The 26435-nt window shown below is 40.8% G+C and overlaps 2 protein-coding genes across 10 annotated transcripts in view; one reads left to right on the top strand and one right to left on the bottom strand.

The window, feature by feature from the left end:
- The first annotated feature begins 218 nt into the window (after nucleotides 1–218).
- LOC128745759 (aftiphilin) lies at nucleotides 219–13045 on the top strand. Its single transcript, XM_053842839.1, has 4 exons — nucleotides 219–507; nucleotides 561–2027; nucleotides 2089–2380; nucleotides 10545–13045. The coding sequence occupies exons 2-4, from the start codon at nucleotides 633–635 to the stop codon at nucleotides 12320–12322; spliced, it is 3465 nt and encodes a 1154-aa protein (XP_053698814.1). The 5' UTR covers nucleotides 219–507; nucleotides 561–632; the 3' UTR covers nucleotides 12323–13045.
- A 10531-nt stretch (nucleotides 13046–23576) lies between these two features.
- LOC128739734 (torso-like protein) overlaps nucleotides 23577–26435 on the bottom strand; it is a 42450-nt gene continuing 39591 nt past the window's right edge. For all 9 annotated transcript variants that reach the window (XM_053835401.1, XM_053835330.1, XM_053835267.1 and 6 more), the window contains one exon: nucleotides 23577–26368. In XM_053835401.1, coding sequence (XP_053691376.1) covers nucleotides 25538–26368 — 831 coding nt within the window. In that variant the 3' untranslated portion in view covers nucleotides 23577–25537. The remainder of the gene's footprint in view (nucleotides 26369–26435) is intronic.

Below are 26435 nucleotides of genomic sequence, written 5' to 3'. Positions count from 1 at the left end.
TAAAGTCTGCAAATTGTTCTGCAAACTTCTTTTTAATTCCATGCAAACTGATGCACAATTGTCCTTACTGTGAATTGCATAATTGCTCAGGCAAGAATCTGTTCGAAAACTTTCAAACGTTATTCTCAGATTTGGCAACTCTGCTTGCCTTTAGCAGCAGTAATGAAGAAAAAGGAAAAACACACAGGTGTGTTGCGCTACAACAGCAGGGAGTAGTTTTTTTTATCAGGTTCTATTCACCTGGAACGGCACTTTAATTGCTAGTTTCCGAGTGAACCGAATAAACGCTATAAGCGCTGTGTTCTTGTGTTCTGGAAAAATTGAAGTGCATTGCAACAACTTAACTAATCGCTGTGTTGAATAAGTGCTTTCCCTGCTGGATATGGAAAATTAGTGTTTCGCATCCCCATCACTATCGATTGGCTGGTTGGCAAAGTAAAGAGCAAAATTGATGGTGTGCAAGGCTTGAAACGTCATAATTTAGAAAAGTTGAAACAATTTGAATAGGTATTTTTTCGTTTATACCAGATATGATTTAATTTTATGAAGGATTTTCTTAGTGTCTTCAGAGCTTATCGCCAGGTGATTCATATTCCAGTCGGTTCATATAAAGCGTTCAAGGTCACGGCAAGATGTCTAGCCAAATTCCTCCGTTATTTTGCCACACTCCACCTCCGATGGATTTCGGAGATGAAGACGACGTGGACGATCTACCTGATCCGGAAGAAGACGATTTCGACGATTTTGCCACGATTCCCGGAGCAAACACGCCTAATCTTCCTACGCCTGTGTTGTCACCATTTCCTGAGTCAGACAAGGAGAATTCTCCTGTAAAAAAGCCACCGGTACAGAAAAATAGTGAGACGGCGTCCGTTAGTTCACTGTCCGCGACCCAAGACATAGCACCGGAGAAAGAAGACGAACCAGTACGAATTGAAAGTCCACCGTCATTAATTCTTTCTCAGCATGTTTACTCGGAGAACGATTTACCGAGTGAGGACGAATTTCAGGACTTTGCGTATCACATAAACGAGGAAGATCGAAAAAAGACGTTTGTCCCACAGGAATCAGAAGATAATTTAAGCATTCCATCCCTTCACCTCGACACAGAAGTGTCCAAATCGACAACTCCCGTGTATCTGTCGGAAAACGAGATCAGTGAACAAAACCTATCCCCTCAGGAACCAGGAGTGGCTGATACTGAGCAGGAACCAATAGTGGAAGCCGCTGTTGCACCGGTCATTGCGGAAGATCAGTGTTATAGGTTTGACGACAATACCGAGAATGACTTCACTGATTTCACTACAGCATCGAACGAGCGTTCCGCTGTTTTGGAAATACCAACGGCAAACGACGTATCCTTCGATGATGACTTTGCCCAGCTGGAATCGACGCCTTCGGCAGATAGCAATTTCGTATCGCAGAGCAAAACCGATTTTGCTACGTTTGATGCCGATTTTAGCAAGTTTGACTCCTTCCCGGTTTCGTTCCCCGCAACTTGCGGTGATGAGGCGGCTGACAGTGTCGTCAAGGACGCACCCACACGGTTCGGTCCTGGCGAATTGGAAGAAAAAACAACTCTCGATACTGCAAACGAGGATAACTTATCGCAGGATGATTTTGACGATTTCCAAGGATTCACAAGTTTTGCGTCAACAAGTACAGCTGCGAAATCGGTGGAAGCAGCCCTCAAAGAAGAAGATAAAGAGGAGAGCGATGATTTCGGTGACTTCAGTGACTTCAAACAATCGGAAGTTTCGTCGACACCGGCGACAGTCACGGCAGTCGAAGCTCGATCGGCGCTCTTTTCGCCGGAGAGTATTCAGAACATTATTAGCGGGATGTTTCCAATGCTAGAAACGCCAAGCGATACCGGTCAGAAATCGATGGGAAGCGAACTGCTTCAGAATAAACTTTACCACGATTTAGAGGATGTAGATTCGACAAAGGCCCTAAGCTATCAGTATAGCTCTTCCGAGAGCAGTAAATCGTTGGTGCAAGCGCTCGGCATCGATTCTAGGAATATTGTAAGTCATAGTAGCAGAATTTTTTTTTTCAATTAAAATGTTATCAATTTTGATATTATAGCTTTTCGGTCCAAAGTGGAATAGCTCTATGCCTCGGTTTGCTGCTAATCTTAGCTTTAGTCCATTGGAGCCTATGAAACCTGCATCGATCAGCTATGGGCCTACTGTAACTGTGGGTGCCAGCAGCTCCACTACTGTTAGCGCTAGTGGAGCAAACCGACAGGAGATAGGAACAAAATATCACACCCTTGGGTTAGATTCTTTTACGCAGCCTCCCACCGGCCCTGGTATTGGAAGCGTTCCGGCTGTGCAGTTCGATTGGAACAGTTCCGGCTTAGTGAACCCGCTCGATGGTAAGTGTCACATAGTATCTTTCATTATGTCAGTTTTTTCCACGCTCACTATTTCACCGATCATTTTATTATTCGTTTTACATTGGAAACGGATTTTCTTCTTGCTTCTGTTGGTTTAAATTGCGAACAAGTCATTCGTTTCAAGGGAACAGAACTATTCTGTGAAATGCGTAGAACTGCTGAATTCTCTACTTCAGCATCTTTATTGCCCTCTCCGCAAATTTAGAAGTATGCTATGACAGCAGAAATGGTTCTGAATTCTTGGGGCGTTTGACATCTTTAGATGATTGAGTTTGTCCAAATTGTTTCAAGTAAAAATTATTGCAAATCCCACTAGAGAATAGAGTCAGTGCAATATGAATCAACACAAAGTACAATTAGTATAGATAGAGCACCCTTAGAGGGCTGTGCGTGTCGAAAGCCAACAACCTCACACAAGTGTGCTTAGTTCACTAGTTGGATTTGTGATATGTTCACTAGCAAATCTCAAATCATAGCCCTCTCCGCCATCAATTCGCATATTCTTTGATATCCTCTAAATCTGTTTGAGTAATTTTAATTAAAACGAGTATCAAATACTGCAAAATATCCCAGCATCACACGCACACACATTATTATTGGACCTAGAACAACTAGAGGTGATGGCTAATCTAAAAGATAAAATAAATATTGATTCCTCCTCCTCCTCATGTAACGCTAATGTTGTGCTAACGTTACCACCATCGTCAACTACGCCATTAACCTCACCATTAACAACTGCAACCAAATCGTTACCATCTACAACAACATCGATTGTGGCTAACAACAAACGCAACAACATCAACAACAACAACACACGCTACGCAACTAATCCTAACCCTGACGGCGGTGGATTCCTACTGGACGACATCAACCTTTTCTGCACTAACCCGCAAACACCATTCGAACCAATGTCCGTGTTGCCTTGTGCTGTTACTACTACCGACACTACCGCTACCACTGCTCCTACAACCACTGTAAATGCTGATGACGCCACTCGTTGTCCCGTGTGTCGTTCTACCCTGTCACAACCTATAACAACAATAACTACAACATCCACCGCTACTAACACCTCGGCGGTGCACGGTGGTTCTGGCGCTGCCACACTGACCGTGTCCACCGGCATCACTTTTCCCAACAATCTGCAATCGTTTGATGATTATTTGGACTTTAGTAAGTTTCGTTGTTTCACGCTGCCTGGTGTGTTTTATTTGCATGATCCGTTTTCATGATAATTCACCGGAAATGCAGCAGATGTTAGTGCATGTTTCTCGTTTTGTATTGCTGCTGGTTTGTGCGATCGATGACTGAGTCGTAGCCTGATCGCTGCATTTGTATTGTTCATTTTCGGTTTGAATCTTTGTTATAATTAGTTTTATTACTTTACCGTAAGTAAGTTGAATTGATTTTTTTTCGATTCTTAGACGACTTTTTCCGTCTTATTCCGGTAGTGTTTTTAATTTGGTATTACTTATGTAAATATAGTATTTTCTAGAAATTATGTATTTCTATAGAAATTCATGCTGTTTGTTAAATTCTCTGCAAAGGACAGCAATTTAGCAATCCGTCAAACCCGATCCACAATGGTTAGTACTATTCTGTCCCTGTTTCATGTTGGTCCTGGGCCGCCATTCTCCAATCCCCTCGAACACCAGATGGACGTGCATCGTCCTCGACAGCGCATATCCATTGGGTGCGGGGTCTGCTCTGAAATCTACGGCATCTTCCTGGTTTTCTGCTGAAAATAGTTTTGGCTACTCTTTGGTCTGGCATACTGGCCACGTGCCCGGCCCATCGCAGGCTGTATCACCTTTACTATATTAGTTGATACAGCGGATGGTTAATGCGTGCGTGCCACACTCCAATTTCTATTTGCCTCCAAGCATGCCATCTATACTCAAAAGCATGGATTTTATGCTCAAAAACCCCAAGTACTCGTTGATTAGCTCTCTTCAGCGTCCATGATTCATGTCCATAAATGGCCAATGGGAGGATTAGTGTACTATAGAGTGCTAGTTTTAGGCGAATTTACAAACTACGGGAGAGGACAGAATGCTTTAGAAGACAGAAAACTTCCGAAGACTGGCAATTTCAGGAAACAAGACAATTTACAGGGTCTGGCACTCGAAGTGCGTAATGTCACACTGACAGCTTTATAATATAGTTAATAGTTTATACTTTACCGTACTATAACTCGTTATAATGACACTGATACTATCGCTAAACGTCGTGAAGATCGTCAACGCCTGCAACGTCCCCTGAGATGGTTCGAAAAGAGACTTGTGCGAAATCCACGATAAAGTGCCAATCAAATGCCTAAAAAAAGCCTAAAAAAATGACAAAAAAAAGGGGGGGGGGGGGGTAAAGCCATTTTTTTATTTGAGAAGTTTTAAACCTAAGAGGTTGGTTCACTCGCCTCTGGAGGGGGGCCAAGTTATTATGCAGAAAACCATTGGTTTGAGAATATATTTAATGGATTACCTACGAATGGCCGAAATAACAAATGGCAGAATCGTTCGGAGTTAACTAAGGGATAATCCCTACCAGTCAGTAAACCAAGGAAAATGCATGCACCTAAATAGTAGTGGCGCCTCTCGGCGGTGGGTCTCCGGCGTACACTCGCGGCCTGTGGCCGTCACTCCCGCAATCTTCTGGAAAACATTTGCTACTGATACGGTAAATAGACCTCGCATTTGCGCTTAGGGGAAGAAAGAACTTTCAATCATCTTTACCCTATAGTAAATAGTTGTGTTGCTTATTTTGTTCTTTGTTTGATTAAAGTAATTGGTTAACTGTTTGCCAATTCATGTTTTTTTATTGAATAGTTATTCTAACATTCCGAAAAAAATTAGCCTTTCGTGATTCGGCCTATTGTGATTCGGCCTTTCATGATTCGACCTTCTGTAACTGTTGTTGAAATTCGGCCATTTGTGTTTCGGCCATTCGGTACCAGTCCTATTTAATACTTATTCAAAGACTGCATAGCTTCTGGCACTCAAGCATCGAGCCTACTTTTCCCTCCGCAAGACGCTTCGATCAAGGACAATACGCCGCACAAAGCTGACGATGTACAAAACGCTAATCAGACCGGTAGTTTTATTCTTCAGCTGACGAATTTCTCCCGGATCTTTTCTAGATCGGGAGCCGGCACGCAGTTGTCGTTCGTAGGCACTCCGAGGTTAATTTCCGTTGCGTTTCCTATTGCTATATCGCCGTTGAGATGCTCATCGAAGAACTGCTTCCACCTATCGACCACCTTGCGCTCGTTTGTGATTAGATCCCCTGCCTCGTCCCTACACATGTCAGGTTTGAGTGTTTAGCCCTTATTAGTTTGGTTCACTTTCTCGTAAATCTTGCGCGTGTCATTAGCCCGGAATAGTTCCATCTCCTCACGATCTCTGTCCTCCTTCTGGCACTTTTTCCTCCTCAGGACCATGGTCAACTCATTCCGCGCTCGTCGATACTTGGCCAAATTCTCTCTCATGGATATGCTTAGACAGTTTTTCCAAGCTCTTTTTTTCCTCTCTATTGCTTGTTGGCATTTCCCGTCAAACCAACCATTTCGTGCACTCGAGGTTTCTTCGAGGTAGTTTTGGGCAACTGGCGGATTGTTTAGCTGCCGAATGTTTAACCAAGAAGGGCGGCTTTGTCCCGAGCTATAAACCGTTAATAGTTTTAAACGTACATGGACTGCTACTAGGTAATGGTTCGAGTCGATATCCGCACCCGCGTACGTCAGCGTATACGTTGGTGATGTTCGGGAAAAACCGGCCCTCGATGAGAATATGGTCGATTTGGGTCGAAGTTCGTTGGTCAGGTAATCTTCAGGTGGCTTTGTGGATATCTTTGTGGGAAAAGAAAGTGCTTCTGATCACCAAGTCTCGGCAAGCTGCAAAGTTGATGCATCGCTGGCCGTTACTTTTATGACCCTGGCCCTAGCAAAAGGCTTCCTTGTTAGTAAATGCAGAATTTAGTAGGAAGGATGTGGAGGGGCCTGAGAATAAACCCATGCTAAAGTCACTTAACATCGAATGGCCTGATTCTACTAAGATTCGAACCCACCACCACTCGCTTGTCAAGGCAGACTCGGTAACCTTGCGGCTACAGGGCCCATACCCAGCTCGTTGGTCGCTCCACCGCACTGGAAAAATTGGGCTTTGCTGCCACGGATCCTCCACACTTTCTCGCCTTTGCGACAGATCTCCTGCAGTGCTACGACGCCAAACTTTCAAGGTTCTAACTGATCCAGCAACACCCTGTCGCCACCAACGAAATTTAGGGATTTGCAGTTCCAGGTACCAAGTCTCCATTCCATGTCCTTATTTCGTCGCTTTTGTCCATGCCGAGTGTTCCGAGTAACGGAGAGCTACATAGTTGAGAACACGAAAGCATGTGAAAGTTGCTATACGATAGGCAGTGAGCGTTCTGCTTATATTGCTGTTATTCGCTAAAAGCAAAAAAGACTCTGTTATCAGTTTTGATTGCCGAATCGTTCGGGCTTCCACTTCTGTTCTGTGCAATTAGGCTTGATTATGCGAATGACTCGTGACTTCCACAGTATCGAATGCTTGACGGGTGACAACCAAAATTTTGGAATTTTTTTCTCAAGCTGTCAAAAAAAGACAATGATTCATGAAGAAGATCTGATTTACCGAAATGAAAGATACATTATCCATTGTTGAAAAATTAGTGTACATTTGAAAACGGTCCGTAATCGGCTGTTCGGCGAAGCTTTCGTTTGACGTCGAAACAGGAGCGTTGTACGGCTCTTGATTCTACCAATCAACTGTTTGCAATTCGTGGCTCTCCAGTTATTTTTACACACCAAGGAACTCAAAATCCCGAAGAAATTCTTGATTGGGCGCACTGAGACAGATTCTACGGGTCGTGGTCTTCGGGTAAAAATGGGATCGAATGGGTATTCAGGAACGATTGTGTTTTTGACGTAGGACTACGTCTTACGGCAAGTTTTGAGATAGGGTGTCATTCCAAAAAATCGAAAAACGCCAGCGTCACGAAAAATGAAAGGTTTTAAGCGCTAATAGCTCAGCGGTTTCCCTATCGATTTTCAATATTCTTACACCAATCGATCGGAAAATCTTCTAAGAATTGACCCAAATGAAAAGTATGGATTCTTGATATTGAACTATTGAAAAATTGAAAATAATGAACCTGTTTTACCAGAATTCTCGCTTCGTGATTGGTTGGAAGATTCTTTGCGATGATCTAAACCTATACCAATTTGATATCTGTGCTTGGGAAGTAAGCCAAAACAAGTGACCAAGTTTCCTCATTTCAACAAGATTTCTTAACACCGCGGTTAAACCTAGACCATTTTGATGTCCTTGCTTGGGAAGTACGCCAGAAAGAGTGACAATGCCCTCTCGTGCCAACAAATTTCTCTCGAACGCGGTTAAACCTAGTCCAATTTTGTGTCTGTGCCAGAAAAAATGACTAAAGTTCACTGTTTCAACAGATTGCAAATTCTTTACGGCGAGTCGATTAAACCTAGGCGAATTTGATATCTGTGTTGGAAAAGTGCGCTACAGCTGTAGTGTTCGGTTATAATACGACTCTGTATGAAGGTGAAATTAGTCATCATCGATTCTGCCAATTTCAAAAGCAGTTTTTTTGTTTGAAACAAAAATTCGGGTTATGAAAATATATTCGCTGTGTTCAGATTGGCAAGAAGAATGCAGTATATACATTTTTATAAACACAATCCCGCTTTTGGGCCGAAAAACTTCTTCCGAAATTGGGCTTACCGACGAAAAGTCAATCACTGCTAGTTTCCCGTGAATACGCATGTTTACCGTTTCATTAGAAGTGTATTGAAAGGATGTGCTGTTGATAAAATAGGATTGAATTGGTAAAATCCCTTCAATGTGGGGAACCATGGGTAATAAAAACAATCTTTAATTTCAGTAAGGTAGCAGGAAAGCAATAGTTTGTGTTCTTGATTTTGTTAAATTGTTTTCAAATGCACAATCTTTTGAGAATTGAACGTATGCAATGTTACTACTTTGATAAATGTTACATACAACGCATGTAGAATGTATATATAGCATATAGCATGTATACATGAAGAATCGAATGATTAAAAGCATGAATACATGCTACTATCACTACAAAGAGACTTACGTAGTCCTGCGTCACCTATATATGCGGTCGTGTCTTGTACACAACCCCTCTGATTTTTTTGGCATAATGCGATGACGCTCTATCCGGTCAAAACACGTATTGGCCATCTGCATGATGTTTTTATAGAAACAGGATCAAAATTTTCTTCAAACATTTTTTTGGTGCATCTTAATTGATAGCCAAACCAGAAGGCTTGTTGTTGAAGAAACGAGAAAGAGAACGATGTCCTTCTGCGTCCATAATGGCTGGTCTTCCACTACCTTGCTTGCGAATAGTTGTTGGGCATCTTAGGATATGATAAATAGTCGAAGCCGCAACATATTTGCTTTTTAAATGTTGTACCGTAAACTTTTTCCCGAGATTTCTGTGGAAGTTCGTAGAAGTGTACAACGCGCTGGCGGAATGTTTCTTGCTTAGACGTCATTTTAAGCAAAACTTGGCAAGCACAAACAAAACAAAAAATACTGACAGAAAGAGGAGAGAAAGAGCTAACACATACACACTCTCATTTCTTCCTGAGCTCGTTTGTTGTGGAGTATAGGGGCCTCGAAAAAATCCAAAATTTTAGTTGTCACCCGTTAGTAATGCTTTACGGGTCGCTTTGATTCATTAGAATAGTGCTCTGCTGTATGGATTCCTCACTACAGCAATGCCATTCAACGCATCGGAAGCATCCAGCGCCCGTTCGTACACTACGCGCTTCGAATGCTTCCTTGGAGACAGCCCATGAGGAATACACGATACGAGAATCGCTGCCAGTTCATTCGAATAGACACCCGCGAATTACGCCAAGAAACAGCGCGCGCCATGGTAATTTCCGATATCCTGAGTTCCAACATCGATTTTCTCGAGATTCTTCGTCAGATTAACTTAAACGCACCATTAAGAGTGTTGCGGAGGATCCCTTTGCTTAACCTGCCTTTTCGTCGCATCAACTACAACGTTAATAGCCCCATCACTGGTCTGCAACGTGCATTCCGAGTTTCAACAGCGTTTGACTTTTATCTGTCTCAGCAAGTTTTACGTTCTAAATTTGTCTCAATGTTTCGATGTTTGCTGTATTAGGTATTAAGAGCCATTAGAGCATTGTTTCCTGTTGGTAAAGTAATAATAGGCCTGATTTTCAGCCTAATTGCGCCGTTATATCTCTTTACCCGTGTTGTTTTCGACGCACGGCGGTACTCAGAGATCCCAAATAAACACGTTTATAGTAAAAAACAACACAGTTGTCAACAAGGAACATTCCTGTGAACAGGCGCAGTTTTTGGAACTCGTTTTATCGTTTTGCGGTATTGCAGAACTAGTAAAATGATTAGTTGTGAATGTATTCAAATTGATCACGATCGGTGAAATATCGAAACTCGGTTGATTACGTTTCGGCCTACTGTCTTTTATTCGGTTATCATCAGATATTATTGTTAACAGAAATAAAACTATTTTCAATTCACATATTTTAACAAACAAAATGACAGACTTACAACTGACTAATCTTACCACTAACTAAAGACAAAACTTTATCGTCCATTGTCCACTTGTCCGATCGTGATCAATTTGGGTACATTCTCATAAGTGCACGGTGACCAAAATCAAATCATATCAAATGAATAATTGTATAATATCTAGCATCAATAAGATTTAATTACCAGCTTACGTAACATCAAAGTGAAACACAAACATTATTATTGACAAAACAAAAACGTTTACTGACGTTAAAATGGTAACCCTTTTTCACCTTTGGCAGTAGTGTATTGTATGTACTATTTTTTTGTAGAAGAACAAAAATGAAATTCTGTATGTTGTCGGTAGTTTCACTAACTCTAAGATCAGCACATTCCCAGCATGCTCAATTCTAACCACCATCACGCTTATGTATGTATTTCATACGAATTCCGCTTGCTTCGTTTGCTTGTTTGTACATATGTACCTTTCGAGGAAATTGTTGGCTTATCTAACGAGAAACTATCTTTCCCGCTCATCTCTTTCGCTATGCGCTCAACAACGATAGGCGTACAAGAGATCCTCCAGGAAGGTGGTACATTCCAGCCCAACAAGAATGGGTCAGCGGGCGAAATTTTGGATAAGAAAATCTCAGAAAACGCAAGCTCGCCTGCTTCAGATGAAGTAGTAACAACGTTAAAACACGAATCCGGACTATCGACCCCAGAAAAAAGCGCTTGCAATGCTCTTCCCTCCGATCATGACGATGGGTTCACTGAGTATGCCAGTAGTAGCAATCAACTCAAGTCAATTCCTACGACAACGATGACGATGACGACGGCGACGGTAACAATGACCACCTCTTCCACCACAGCCCCGCAACAATCGGTTACATCATCTCCACTCATGGCAGCTTCTGGAAGTGTAGTACGGGTTATGAAATTACCTGAAACGCACATATTTACGCCCAGCAAATGCGTTAGTCCGGTGTCGCGAGATTCCACCGACAGAACGGATCCGTACGGCGAAACCAGTGTGCCGGTCGAGACTGCTTCGAGTAAAGATATAGCGGTTCGAGAGTATCACGACGTTGAATACAGTTTAGAGAAAACTTCGTCCAAAGGACAAAATCAGACAGATCGTGCTTTATCGAATGCAGAGGATGACTTCGATGATTTTCACGAGTTTCAAGCAGTATGCAATACAACGCATGCAACTACAACAAATACAGAAGGTGATCAACGCGTTCCGGAATCTAGAAGAACTCATTTGGACGTTGGAAGCGAGTTCAATTTCGGAGATCGAAAAGAAAAACTAAACGTCTATTCGAAACCGGTATTCGGCACATCGCCCACTGAAGAACTGGATCAGCTTGACGATGACTTCAGTGATTTTCAAGCTGCCCCGGCATGCATCGAAGATGTCAAAACAATTGTCAATAAGCCAATTGCAGGTATTGCTAGCGAACAAAACCGATCAAACACAAGCTCTCCCATACTGTTGAGTGCTTCGATTTTGCTACCACAGCAATCAAATCGTCCAGAACCGGTTGAGGTGAACAAAGTTACACAAATAAATTGGCCGGAGCCCGGAATAGATCCCGAGGAGCTGGCCAGATTTGAAGCGGCTTTTCCGAAGCCGAAGATAGCAAACACGGTCATCAGCAATTCTTTTCAACACATCCAAGCTACCGCCAAAAACACTACAGACGATGACGAGTGGTCCGATTTCGTTTATTCGAAACCAGCAGTGCCGGGGAAAGCTTCTCCGAAAACCACTAAAACGACGACAACAGCAACAACCGCTAGTAACCAACAACAGGAGGAATGGACCGATTTCATTTACAGTACTCCTGTTACGCAAACCTTGTCTTCTAGTCAAAATAACTTTAACTATAACAATTCATTTGCTGGGCCGAAGTTCAGCTCCTGGAACCAGCCTCAATTGCCTCCGCCACAATTCAGCTCGTGGAACAGTACCAACTTCTACTACAATGCTAGCAGCAACCATAACGACGGCCACAGCAGTAGTGGTAGTAGTGGCTTCACCAAACCGTCCTCTCAAAACCCAGCTCAGAAAGTGCCAACCTTCTCCCCCACTCATCACGCTCAGCCTCCGCGGATCGCAGCCGTTAACAACTACTACCAATCTACCCTGTTGCCAACAACAGGGAACCAACCACAACGTGCGGGAAAGCAGGCTGCCATACCCGTTATATCACACCTACCTGAACTGTCCTTCATCACCCCGAATGCTTCGTCCGGCAGCACCAAATCCGGTATGAAACCCCTAACTCCTTCCTTCCTCAGCAACGTTATATCCAGCAACAATTTTACCAAGAAATGATTGTTATTGTACGGTGGCGGCGGTACTGACAACACTAGCAGCGAAACTGCCGCTGCTCGAAATCAGAAGCAGATTCCGATCACCTCAGCTACCCGGCTGGCCGGTGTCACCGTAGGCGATGTCATCATGTAACTAAGGTTGTACCTTTCTCCCACGTGCATCACAGCCCTCATGGGCCCGGAGAATAACAATTGTAGTAATATATACATATATTCTAGGAAACAAAATATTCCTGTGTACTTAGCTAAATTGTAACTGTAAAACATTCATTTGTTGGGCTAAATTTTATTTAGCGATTTTTTTAGCATCGTATCTCATTTCTTCTAGCTTACAGGGCTACTTAATTTGTTAAATGTATTCCATTTTTATCCGTTGAGATATTGTTTCAGCCAAAAAAAAACAGCAACAAAAGACACCGCCGCTTCTCAATGATAGGCTAGTTGTGTTATCTTGTACTTAACAGACATAAAGTTTAGAGTAAGAGAAAAAATCAGAAGCTCGTGAATATTTCTATTTCGTTATATATTTTTTTCTCGCGGACCATGGACTTAACGTCGGCCGTTCGGTTGCACTTTAGGAAGCTTGCAGTCTATATAATACAATGTGAGTATTCAAGTGTAGTATGGAGTAGCTAAATGTATCAAATAGGACTTACTAGCGGTTATATTTATGTCTGTCGCGCAGTTAGTTTGATGCAAGCAAGAACAATTTTTAACTAATAAAGGGGATTACACAATATTTATTTAACAAAATTTGTTTGTTATTGTTTTCTATTTATAAAATTGTGTGAGATATGTGAGGAAATCAATGCTCTCGTTTTGAAGAAGCCCGTTTCAGCTCGTGAAAAAAAAGAAATTTTGTTCGGAAAGGATCTTATTCATTATAAGCTGCCATAAACTACAACGCGTCCAACTTTGAGCGAATAAGGTACCTTTTGTAGTAGATATAAGTTAAAAACCTTGATAGGTCGTTTTTATTCAAGCATTTTACGGAACCAAACCTGCACACAACATTAACTTGACAGCCAATTGTTGAAACTAAAAGAGTAGGGCTGGGGTTTTTGTTACAGACTGAATAAGGCTGTTATATTATTAGATTTTATAACTCAAACTTTCCGAGAAACAGTAAAATTACCGATTACGACTCGAATGGATTCCAACTTATTATTCCATCGCCAAAGAATGTGCCGAGAGCTACTGTCGATATCATTTTTAAACGGAGCTTAGAGACGTTGTCAATAGCAAAAAATCATCAAACGTTTTTTACTCTTCGTTTCTTCTTAAGCAGGTTTAGCTTACCCAGGGTAAAGTCGTACTGTATCAAGAACTCGTCTCACTTCACTTGGTCCTCTTATTCAATTCCTCCATCAACAAATTCAAGCTCATCACCGTCAATTGTCAATTGTTCGGTACGTGGCAGGCGAACCTTGTTTGAGCCTCTGTTTATTATATACTAGAGGTCCAGGGCGCGCGTTGCTTCGCCATTTCAGGGGGTAGATGTGTAATGCTGAAGATTTGCTTAATCGTAATCATGCAAAAAAGAACTGTCTTTTTGACAAACCAAGATATTTCTAAATTATGCCAGAATTTTCTAATGCTAAGTAAGACAATTTCAGTTTTATTACCAACTCGTAAAACGATAAGATATGCAAAAACGTAATAAAATATCAGTGCAGTTCGTTTGAAATCAATTCAAAACTGGTCAGAAATCATAGACTTAGAGTAATCTCAAAATATATTATCTTGTAAATGATCGAAGGGATTAGCGAAATAATAAATTTTGTCAAAATAATAGCTTCTCAAATGTGAAAAGTATATTTTTGACATGAATTAAAATGTCTATAATAATAAAAATATTTGTCGGTGAGGAAAAATCTTCGACAACTTTCTAGCAAATATTCCTATAGAGTTTGTATTAAAATTTGAAGTGAATCAGTTCAACCAATTTCGAAAAATCTTGCTCGCCGACTTTGAAAAACCAGTTAAAATTGCGTGTAAATTTTCGCGTTCCCTCTTCAACTGCTCTGACACATTGTTACAAATATGCATGTGGCTTCGCAAATATTTAACGAATTGACTTGAACTTTTCAGTACGTATAGGTACTTGAATACTTGTGCTTTTCGAAAGATCTAACTGTATACAGGGTGTTGGGTAGCTTAGTGTAGATATTTCAGGGGTTGATAGAGGACCATAATTGACGAAAAAAATCCTTCTACGCATATGGTCAAATCTCAATCGTTACAGAGTTATTAAACATTTTTAGTTTTCGGTTCTGTTTGTCTTAATTTAGCTCTGGTACATAAACCGTGCTAGTTAGCTCGATTCGGTTACTTTCATTCGAAAGCTGAGAAAATTTTGTACTGAAAATTGGTCTTAAATCTTCTATTTCATGAATTTTAGTAAATTTTTAGAAATACGTGTTTCTCAAGACGTTTTTATCGAACTAGTCTAGTTTATCGAATCCAATGTAGTGTCATTACCAGTGGTCCCCAGCTATGTTTATAGTATTGTGTCAGGATTCACCAGTCTTTTCCGGCTGCTCTATTAATCTTCAATTGGCCAACGTCCCGCCGAATCTTCTCAAGATCGGGAGACAAGACGCTACTAGACCAACCTCGTGTCCAACCTTGAAATGCGATCAAGGATATATAGGTATTAATATTTTTTGAAACGGTGGTTCTACAATTGATGAAGGGACAGTAGGGGAAAGTAATGAATTTTTTTTGGAATGGAGGGGAAAGAGCGGAAAGGTGAGGGGGGGGGGGGATTATTGGTAGCTACGCTTAACAAGTAGTCGTTGTGAATCCTACCTTTTGTTCAATGCTGGAAGGTGCATGGGTCGAACCAAGCTATAATCTGAGATTATAACCTGATTCGAACCCACAACACCTGCCAGGGCATGTGGCTCGCTAGTACCCATGTACCTTTGAACCACAGAGGCGCTGGACAAAAGGAGACTGCACAACCCCCTTATTAAAATAGCGACGTATCTGGTTGGGTTATTTATTTTTAGACACAAATTGTGCCTCTTCCTCCGTCTACTGTACTATCGCTACTATCCTCGGTGAGCGCTACTAAGTTTTTCAACCTCCGTTCTGCTTTCTTCTGTTTTATCACCAGTGAGATGCTTATCGTAGTATTACTTCCACCGAGTGTGCCTTTCGTGCATTCAGAAACTTTTCACCCAGCATCGCGGTTGCGGCCTATAACGGCTCATCGGAAAGATAGTGTGTCTCGAGAAAACCCGACCATCGAAGAGACCGTGGGTGATTTGAAGCATTGTTCATTGATTAGGTGATGGATATCTTTTTCGAGGGGAAAACTGCTTCTGGTTACTCGGGCTCGAGGAGCTGCAAAATTGATGTACCGCTGGCCGTTATCGATGGTCTTGGTGTGCAGGCAATGGGGCACTACTTACTTCTTACTTCTACCAGCAGAGGGGCGAGGTGGCTCTTGCCGTATCAAGATTGCCTCTCCACTGTACTCGGTCCTGGGCTACTCATCGCCAATTCGTTGATCGTCTGGACATACGCAAGACGCCTTCAACCTGGTCGAGCCATCTAGAACGCTGGATTCCTCTATGGTGCCAGTGGAATTCTTGAAGAGTAGGATTTCACTGCACAGTCGTCCAGCAGCCTTTGCGACGTAGACGGCCTACCGTAGTCTACCGATTTTCGCTTAGTGTACGATGGGAATCTCTCCAAGTAGCGCCTACGACTCGTGGTTCATACGTCTATGCCACTCTTCGCTATCCATTTGTACTCCACCAAAAATAGTCCGCAACACCTTTCGTGCAAATACGGCAGGTGCACGAATGTCTTCAGTAAGCAAAGCTACTGCCTCAAGTTCGTAGAGGACTACCGATCTGATTAGCGTTTTGTACATTGTCAGCTTTGTGCGACGGTGTATACTCCTTGATCGGAGTGTCTTGCAGAGGGAAAAGTAGGCTCGACTTCCAGCTTGAATGCGTCGTTGGATCTCCTTACTCGTATTATTGTCGGTGATAACTAGATATCCCAAATATACGAACTCATCACTCACTTCCAGTTCATCGCCGTCAATAGTCACTGTCCGTAGGAGACGAATGTTTTTTTCTCGAGTCTCTTTCTACCATATATTTGGTTTACATTGCATTGTTTTGTAACCCAAACCTCCTAGCCTCCGTTTTTAGTCCAGCGTAGATTGACTCCGCCATCCCAAGGTTCCTAGTAATGATGTCGACGTCGTCTGCGAAGGCTAGGAGTTCGCTAGTCTTACTAAAGTTCGTAATGGGGCTTCCCGCTTCCCTATCGATATGGGCGTTCATGGCCCCGATGACGATCTTGACGTCTCGTAGTAAACAGCTCTCGCGTGTTGCCTCCAGATGCGCGTAGAATGCTTCCTTCTCGTCGTCGGGTCTACCTTCAAGCGGGCAGTGCACGTTTACGATGGAGTTGTTGAAAACAAAACGGCCGTTTACCCTTAACAGATACATTCTCTTGTTAATCGCATTCTAGCCCATCGCGTGGTTTTCGCCTAGCCCTACACTAGAAGATCCGCTCCCAGTTCATTGAAGGGTCCACTGCTCTGCTAAAACTAGGCCTAGCCGCCACATTCTCCACACCTTCTTGCCTTTGAGACAGATCTCCTGCCGTACCACTATGCTCAGCTTTCTAGCACCGCTCTGTTCTAGCTGCTCGAGCAGGACCCTTTCGCCACCATCTGCTACTCCAGGTACATATCACGCTTTCATTCCATCTTAGTATTTCATTGCCTGGGCTCACGCCGAATGTTCTGAATCAAATTTTCTTGATCGTTCACACTACCGAGTCTCACGATTAAGTTGCACGTTCATGGTCAGACGCTGTCGTGAGGCGCTTTTAACATGGATTTCAGATGCTCTCTAGATTGAAGAAACGACGTTACGATTGATGAGCGAGCTGCGATTCTAGTAATTCTAGTCACAAAAATATGGCTTTCAGTCAGGAGGGGCTTGGTTTAAAGCTTAGATTAAAACTAGATACACTCAAGTCGCTCTTTACGCGAAGGATACGTTCCTCGTAAATAAAAATCGCGTAAAAAAGCCGCGTAAATTCCGAAATTCTCGTTAAAACAAACGCGTAAATTCTGAAAGTCGCGGAAAAATACTCGCATAAAAAACAAACCGCGTAAAAAGCGATTTCAGTGTATTCCCAATCTTTGATGTCTTCATATATGAGTATGCCATCAGCACTATCTACTGGCGGCAGGCTTTACTGGATTATCATAGTTTTTGTATCGCCTTCTCCAGTGGTGGGCACCACTAACCGAAAATTTAGCGTCGCTAACCTCCAATTTGCTAACCGAAAAAGTTAGCTCGCTAATCGCTAAACGCTAATCGACAAACTCAGATTAGCGAAAATTTCACTAATCGCTAAATCTGAATTACAACAACTACATTCAATGCTTTGTTCGTACCGCCAGATGCTGCCCGGAGTGAAGATGTTGGACATCGTGAGGCACTTCGTCTCCGCCAAATATAGCCGATCTGGCACATACAACATGCTCTTCCTTCTAGAGAATGGTTAAGTTCAGTAGAAGCTGAAAAGGAACACCAAAAGCAAGGTGCCCTCAGCCTTCCGCGCCTTGGGGAGGTCGGAACTAAACAGTGAAAAAGTGCCTCGCCAAAATGGACATTTTTAAGTGGATGCATCAGTCAAGGCTGGCTGAAGGCTGAAGGTGCTGGTGAAAAACATCTTTACGGCGAAGAATGACGAGACCTAAGGGTAGGCGGGGCAAGACCGCCCACTTAAGCAAAACCACCTGTGTAAAAAAAAGTTTCAGCTCAATTTCTAATTTATCTGCTTTAAATGAACAATTGAACTGTTACCTACATGTAAAAAATAAAAACATAAATATCTGTAATGATTTTCTATTTTTAATTGCGATTTGAAAACACGTCCAAAAAATAGAGTATTTTTTCCATGCGGGGTGAAACATGCCCACTAACGGGGTAAAACCGCCATAGCGTATAACTTTAACAATATTCAACCGATTTGAACGAAACTGGTGGCATTGGATTCGTGAATTTATCTAATTTAAACAAATTAAATCAGTTTGACATCAAACAATACATGGTTCCCCGAGATTCGCAATTTCGAAAGAGTGTCCGGCAACCACTCGTATTGGAAGAATATCAGTAATATTGGTACGAGTCTTGAAATTAATACCGTGTAGTTTCCTTAGACAACAAGATGGATCGAGTTAGGTATCCTGGAGTCAATCTTTAAGGACTAGAGAGGATCTAAGATAAAATATAACAATATGGGTATTAAAGTTCCTGCAATTAATCCGGTAAGTCATTTTTTGACATTTCAAATTGTTCTGATTGATAAACCAGATACTTATTATTTTTGCATTGCTAAGAAAATTTGCTATATTTTCATAAAAAAAAGTTTATTCCATGATATTTGTTCCAAGAGGGAGGAATTATTGAAAAAAGTTTTATCCGAGAAAATAAAGAAATGTCCATAGCGCCGCAGGGAAAATTGGCGATTTAGATTTTTTCAAACAGTCTACCAGCTACAAGTTAAGCACATTTACATTGTTTTATGTAAATCTGAGATTCTTTGGTCCAAACTATGCAATTATTTTAAAAATCTCCTTATCGGACTAGCATTATGAACGACGGTCTTGCGCCGTTCGTTGTGGGCGGTTTTACCCCCAAATGACCGATTTACACATTTCACTATTTATTTCAGCAAAACTGCATGAACAGTTACCTAATTTAGGTACTGTCGGATGAAGACAGGATCAGAGATGCGATATGGGTTGGATTTACTACAAGTTTTAACGTTTTGAATAAAATAAACCCTAAGTTCTGTGGGAACAAAGTTATAAAAAACGAAACGATTATCACGAAAAATCTGTTTTTATTTATTTCTCCGATAGTTTATACGATATTGCTGTACAAGGTATTGTGAAATATTGCGTACGCATTCAGTAATATGACTGTCATCAACATTTAACACCAATTTGAGCAAGGGCCTGTAAAACCATGGTGGGCGGTTTTACCCCGGCGGGCGTTGTTACCCCGTTTACCCTTACTTGATGTTACACGGCAACGACTGTCAAAGCAATGAGTACTTTTTATTCGAAAACAGACACTGATGAAGTCTGCAAGTCGTAGGCGAAATACATATCTGTCGCGAATAAATATAGATAGTAAAATTTCAGGCATTGTATTCTACTAAGACGTTCCAAAAACTTCAGACATTACGCCCCATCAAGGAGGTAAGCGATGGCGTCAAATATATCACAGAAAGTTCCCAAAAAATGTCCTTCTGTAACTGACGATCAGCGAGAAGCGAATGTTCAAGCTGCTGTTCTTTCATTCAGGGCTTGTGGTGAACGGGGATATAAGAAGTATGAAGTACATGCTGGAAGTTACCGCCTGGAGAACGTGGTTTTTTGCCGCCCCGGCCTCGGCCCAATGTGCCAAAAGATCAATGGAGCCGATGTACCGGTTAAAGATAATCCAAAGACTAACAGACGTGACACTTGGAACACATTTTCTAACAAAACATCGTTTCAATGACACCCCTAAAACTTGGAAAAAACACTAGCATCACCTGGTGCAGTCTTCGCGCTACACAAAGCAGATCGTTATAAATTTAGCAATGCTATAAATTCACTTGTGTATTATCTTACAGCAGCGCACAGTGGAAAATACTGGGACAAAACACTCAAAATGGAGTTGAAGTTTTCCATGAATTATTATTTTTCTATGAAAGTAGATAGACTAAATAACTATATTCCAAAATTTCAGAGCGCTGGGAATGATACAGCTTTTTGGAGAATTTTTTGAATCTGAAGTTTGTGGGAAAACTTCCCATATTTTTCCTTCAACGGAAGTTTCGAAAAACTGTTTTTAATCGTATCCTGTTAGGTATTTGCATACAAAGGAAACGTGATTTGGTATTGAAATGGTTATAGATTAGAACCTTATTTTGCAAATTGACGAAAATCAAGTACACTCTAAAATATATTTGGTCCAAATCTCAAAATAATAACACACATGTGACTTCGCATTTTCAAAGTTGAGCATCTTTTTTTGGGAACGGAAGGTAACTGTCATTTTTTCATATTTTATGTAGAATTTAGTCTACTTTCCAAAAATCATATCCGCATTTTGCGCAGATTTGCGCAAAGACTAAAAATATAACCATGTGTTTTAGGCAATTCCGCTTTGTAATTACTTCTAGCAATACTATTATAGATATTTTTAAAGAAAATCTTTGAGCATTTAGCAGCTAAAGGTTAGTACCAGGTCAGCAGAGCAGAAGTGACACTTTGATATTCAAATTTTAGTGAATAAACATGGTTTTTGGCTGGAGAAAGTGCTATTTTTAAAATTCAAAAATTTATTTTCAAATGTGGCTCAACGTTATGGATTGCTGAGTGTTACAAGGTCATTACTACTTCTCCTAATTAGCCCAATGCAAAAAAGACACAAAATAAAAATAATAGTTCAAGTAGTTATAAAACTTTTCTTAGAAAATTATTTTAGAGACACCCTAATTATTGATTTTTTTAAATATTTTCAAACTTTAAGTTATAGTAGTCAATTTGGTTCACAGTTATATACAAAATATGTAAATTCCATACTACTTTAACAATTTTATTAGTTTTGTCTCAGTTTTGTTCTGACTGGCGCCACTGTGCAGCGCCAGCGCAGGCGAACGGTGTTCTCGCGCAGCGACTGTTGTTTGAGTCTTGGCTTGAGTGAAAATTTTAAATGATAGTTTATATTGGCGATGGAATGAGACTCCAGTGTTTAGTCTGTTAGTCTGTGGATAATCATTGTACTGAATACCGTCAACCCTTCCGGCGTCCCCCAGCTGCAAACAATAGAATATTTTCATTGTTTCATCGGCCCTGACTAAGGTTCTGGCTAACTGCCGTCAGGCCGACCAACAGGGCAGGGCGTCGAAGCATTTGTTGTAGAAAGCTTAATTAAAGTAGCATTTAAGGAAATTTTTTGTAGTTCTTTTCATCTGCCTTGAAAAAGCTTTAAAAATAAAAAGCGAAACGTCGGAGAGTAACTAAAAATTTGTTACGGTTTTAGTTTGACTACATGCACACTTAAAGAACTCAGCAAAATTTGGCGAGATTTGGACAGCCAAGCGTTCGGTAAAAATTTCAGTTTTGCAAATCGACGTTTACGGATCTTTACTAACGTTTGGCATCATAAAAAATTTACCGAACGCTCGGCTGTGCAAATCTCGGCAAAATTTTGCTGACTTCGGCACTTTTTTTTAAGTGTGTACGTCATTTCTCAAAGAAGTTCTTTTAACCGCGGTCCGTATTTTGTTTATTTTTGTAATGCATACACTCAAAATAATCCGCACTTTTCAAATGAAAATTTCCATATGAAAATCCTTATGATTATTATGTGCCACATATAAACGCAATCCACCCAGAAGTACACATGAAAATTATATGCATATGAATAGTATGTGCAAATTTTAAAGGTAAATTTTAAAAACACGTAAATGGTAACTGTTTGGCACATAAAGTTCATTTACTGGGCACATGGAAAAAATCTATGTGTGAAACACATAGAAACTATACGAAAAGTTTTCTCAGTGTACGTTATCACCACAACTTGTTTGTTCTTAAAGAAAGAAACTTAGAAATTTAGTGTCTATTATCCAGAAATATTCATGTTTCAGTTCCATATTGCATGCTCTATCAGTGTCTGTTTCTTATGTTATTATTGCCGGCAATCAAATTTCGATTCAATTAAAACTCGTTTGAATTCGACTTGTCTGGAAAAGATGAGTGGATCTTTCGGTATACATTCATTGACATTTCATCATTCGTTGACCAGACCGTAATACCACTGACTTGTCTGTGGTAATACTATTATTTTGGTGATTGAACCGCATACAAACTTGTTGATTTGTAACATTATTTCTGACCAATTCAATATAAAAATGGCCAGGTAAAGTTTGAATGATTTCACAGTTTTCATGCAGCTTTAGCGATTTAGCGGTTAGCGATTTCAAGGGTTTATTTTTAGCGAAGCTAACGGTTTCGCTGACGTATTCCAAATTTAGCGAAAACGCTAACTCGCTAACCAGAATTTAGCGCCGCTAACAAGCGATTTAGCAAATTAGCGAAATTGTGCCCAACACTGGCCTTCTCATTTTACACAAGTGTTAGTGACAGATGATGTAGTCAAACGTGTGTCTATGAGAATGCTTTACGAACACTATGACAGGTTAGTAAACCATTTTGCCGTCAGCAGCCATTTTACTAGTGATTGAATTTGCAAAGAGTGGCACATCTATGTTATTTAATAATCTAAGTTTAAAGTAACCATTTTAGCTAATCTCTTTACGAAACATTCCATTTGATCTAGCCGTGGTGTCTGAAATCTCATCGTTTAGCGTTGTGTCATGTTGTGTAACTTCTGTAACTAAAATTCAACGTTAGGGAGTAGGGCGAATACGTTGAGTTGTTTGATTTCATACGTGTTTTAATATTTTTTACATGTTTCAAAGGCTGTGATATCTCCACATGGTATTGTTTCGATATATTTTGAAACTTTGTATTTATTTTTTCTATCTATTAAAACTTATATTTTTACGCGAACATTCCGTTAAAAACTGCTTGCAACCTCTCCTTATAATACACCCGGTTTCTGTACCTATTATTGTTAATTGTTTCCCCCTGTCTGATTTGCCCGCTAAATGCTCATCTTCAATCAGACTGCGAGCTCTAATCGTGGTAGACCCCGAACAAACACTATAGAATTTACCCCGCTCGCTGGCAAGGGGTACGCTAATTGTAGAATCAATCAAGGTGTGTCTCCCTGAAATCGGCAACGGTGATTTGCGGTGAATTTCTAGCTAATAGAGCTTCCGCATAGTTCCGGCATGCGCCAGCGAAACAGAAGATCACCCAGGGGAGCTTTGTCGCATATTTACTATCTAATCTATCACAGCTGTGAAGTAGTTGTCTATTCATTGCTCCTTGTTTGGTTCGTGCAGTATCTATGCAATGTATATTTTTCACTCTATCAGAACATTTTTGTTTGTTACTTATGGTTACACATTTACCAATGCATACTTCAGATAAACTTGGCACTTGAACAAGTTGTAATACTTAGGAATATAAACATTACGTGGTTGACATTTCTGTTGTTCACTATAGGTTATATGATCAGCTTGTGATTTTATCATTGGAATTTACTTACGATTGCAATGATTCAACTGGATCATAAAAATAGTTTTTCGTGGTTGAAAATATGCTAGAATTCTGAAAGCCGTGAATGACAAATTATAACTATAGGTAATATTTAATTTTACTAACAGTAATGCACTCAATTCATAAAACCGGGGATGCAGGTAAAACTAGTGTCAATAACTTTTTTAAATTCCGAAAGTTGATGACTCGGATAGGAATATTTAACCAAAAAATATCCGTCAACTTGCCAGAAATATGCGCAGATAAAATTAAAACACAAAGCGCCCCCATTGCAGTATCGCAACTTTATTCCTTAGAAGATTGTGTAATTATAAAAAAATTAAGGGTTTAATTCAATACTTTTTTCTCAAAAGCTCATCAAACTTTCTTTCATTTAACACCAAAGTCATTAAAATAGATTCGGTGGTTCAAATGTTATGCATTAGTTTTATACAAACTTGGAGCAGTGTTAAATTTTGAAGTGTGCTTTTCTATGGAGTGGCTGTATGCACGATCAGAAGAGTCGAGCCATATTAATTAACAAAAAATAATGTGTATGATTAGTATTTTTTTAGGATTCGAGCTTTCCACATGTAATTCTATATGAAAAGTCCCTCAATTGATCGTAAAAAAATCTATCTATCTCTAAATCAATATTCCAAAAGTCAACAGTAATTAGAAAACTCGTTTTTGGCCCACTCTTATATATTCCAGTATTCAAAAGTCGGTACATTGGCTTTTTGCTTTTCCATTTTTTTGACAATAAAACAACCGCGGTGATTCAATTTCAATTTGTTAGTTTATCTCAATTTTTTTTATTTTTGTTTCATATCATGCTCTATAAAAGTAAGAGCACTGAATTATGATCAATATTTAGGAGCACCGTTCGTTCGGTCTGCTGACGGTAGTGTTCCGATGAGGTGATATATAAACGAACAATTGCAACGAAAAAAACCCATTTGAACCAAAACTGTAATCCATTTTTGTTTCCTCTAACTACCCACATGTTTCGTTTTTTTAGGTTGAGCTATGTTTTGTCAATAAATCGGTCGCAGTGACAGTTTATTTTCTAGTATCGCTGTTTGTTTACCAACAGAAAAATCACTCTATACGATGAGCCCGTGCCGGCACCTATCGGACTCGTTCGACATTTCTGTTGCCATTTTAATTGAATGGATTTAAATCCAGACAATCGCTTACGTAAACGCGATTGTGCGGCTTTCAAGAATAATTGAGACAGCACGTGTCGGGAGTTTAGCTATCCTCTTACAAGACGTGTTCAGTCGAACGATGGCATTTTAAGAGGGTAAAAGGAAGCGTTTTGCACCTTCAAAACCTAGAAGATCGTGCTATTATTTACATTCGCAGCTAGCAGGATGACCAGCGGCTGCCCGGCTAAGCTCGTTTAAGTCACTAGAATAACACGAACTGTCGCTCATGTTGATGCACGACAAGGTGGCACTCGATTGGTAAACATTACACTCCATAATCCCAAAGCGGCGTGTAGCGTCTTCTGGTTTAGATTATGGCTTGTTTAGTTGAAGTTTGAATGTGTATCGAACTACCGGATTAGCGATACTTCAAGGTGGATGCTCAAGGGAGTCTCTAATGAGGGTTTCATCTTAAGTGGTTATTCTATTTTGTACTTCACAATGCTTCCGTTTAATTTGTTTGTTTAGTATTTACTACAAACAGTTCCTTTTAGCCTTTTCAGTGTCGGAATGAAAGGACCTACTTTTCAAAGTAGTAATTTCAGCTCTGCCGGCATCATCGTAACACTGTTGCGGACTATAACTGGAAACCCTGCGACTGGTCGGTAATTCATCTAACTTAATTTTCGAAGTTACTCTGCGCCTTCTTGCTTTGGTGTTCTACACGAAACTTATGCTTACTCTAGTCAGTATTACCTTAAACGAAATTTTAAATGAATGACTGTTTTCACTTAGCTGCGGCTAGAAATTAAGGATTTTGCTGTTTTAGATAGACTTACTGATTTCCTTCCTTCTACATGTTAACTTCCCATAATTTCAAATAGTTATCTAGTATCTCTTCGAACCACGCTCGTTTGGCAGGTTCTTTAAATATCACACTAAGCGATTTCAAGTCAAGCTGCAGAATGGCTTCGTTCTGCAGCAGTTCACTCAGTATTCGAAGCAGGGCTCCATCGCCGTGCAGCTTTAGCAGACTACTGTAGGTGAACACATAGTAGGACAATCGAAGCTTTCGGGAGGCCCAACCTTCAACGGTGGTATTCCCGCTGGCGCATCGGATTTTACCCATGTGCTCAACGTACCACGGGGCAAAATGATCGTACAAATCCACCTTGGACAGTGCCAGCACTCCCCGTGATTTAAGCTTTTCTTTGATGTGTGCGTAGTTTCGCTTGTTGAACACAAACACTTGATAGAGGGAGTTACCGGTCATGTACGAATTGATGTAGTGGGTTCCGTACTTGTTCATGAACTGCACCGCCGACGTTGTGTCTCCGATCGATACACTTTGCACTTTTCGTTGCACCTCATTGTCCAGCATCTGGTTCGGCGGGATCGGCTTGGAGAACTTGGCACTATCCCGAAATCGGGACACTCGAACCAGCACATAGCAGTAGTCGTCCCGCTCGAGATACTTGCTTTGGATTCCTAGCTTTTTGGCGGCTATCTCCGTGTGCCAGCCTTCGGTGTACGCACGCCACGGGTTGTCCAAACGTTCGATCTGGAAGTCTCGAAAGTATGCCTGGAACAGTTGTCGCTTGTTGTCGCAAAATTCCATGTGAAAGTCGCCGTTGAAAACTCCCGGTTTTACCTCGTACTCATCGGTCTTCAGTTGGTCTAGACCCTGGAAGGAAGAAAGAGCTGTCAGTGCTGGAAAACAAACATGGAAGTTTATTGGAATGCCTAAGTTT

This window comes from Sabethes cyaneus, chromosome 1 (genome assembly GCF_943734655.1).
Source record: "Sabethes cyaneus chromosome 1, idSabCyanKW18_F2, whole genome shotgun sequence".
Classification (NCBI taxonomy): domain Eukaryota; kingdom Metazoa; phylum Arthropoda; class Insecta; order Diptera; family Culicidae; genus Sabethes; species Sabethes cyaneus.
Note: the sequence above shows the minus strand (reverse complement) of the source record. Positions and strands in the feature narration are given on the sequence as shown.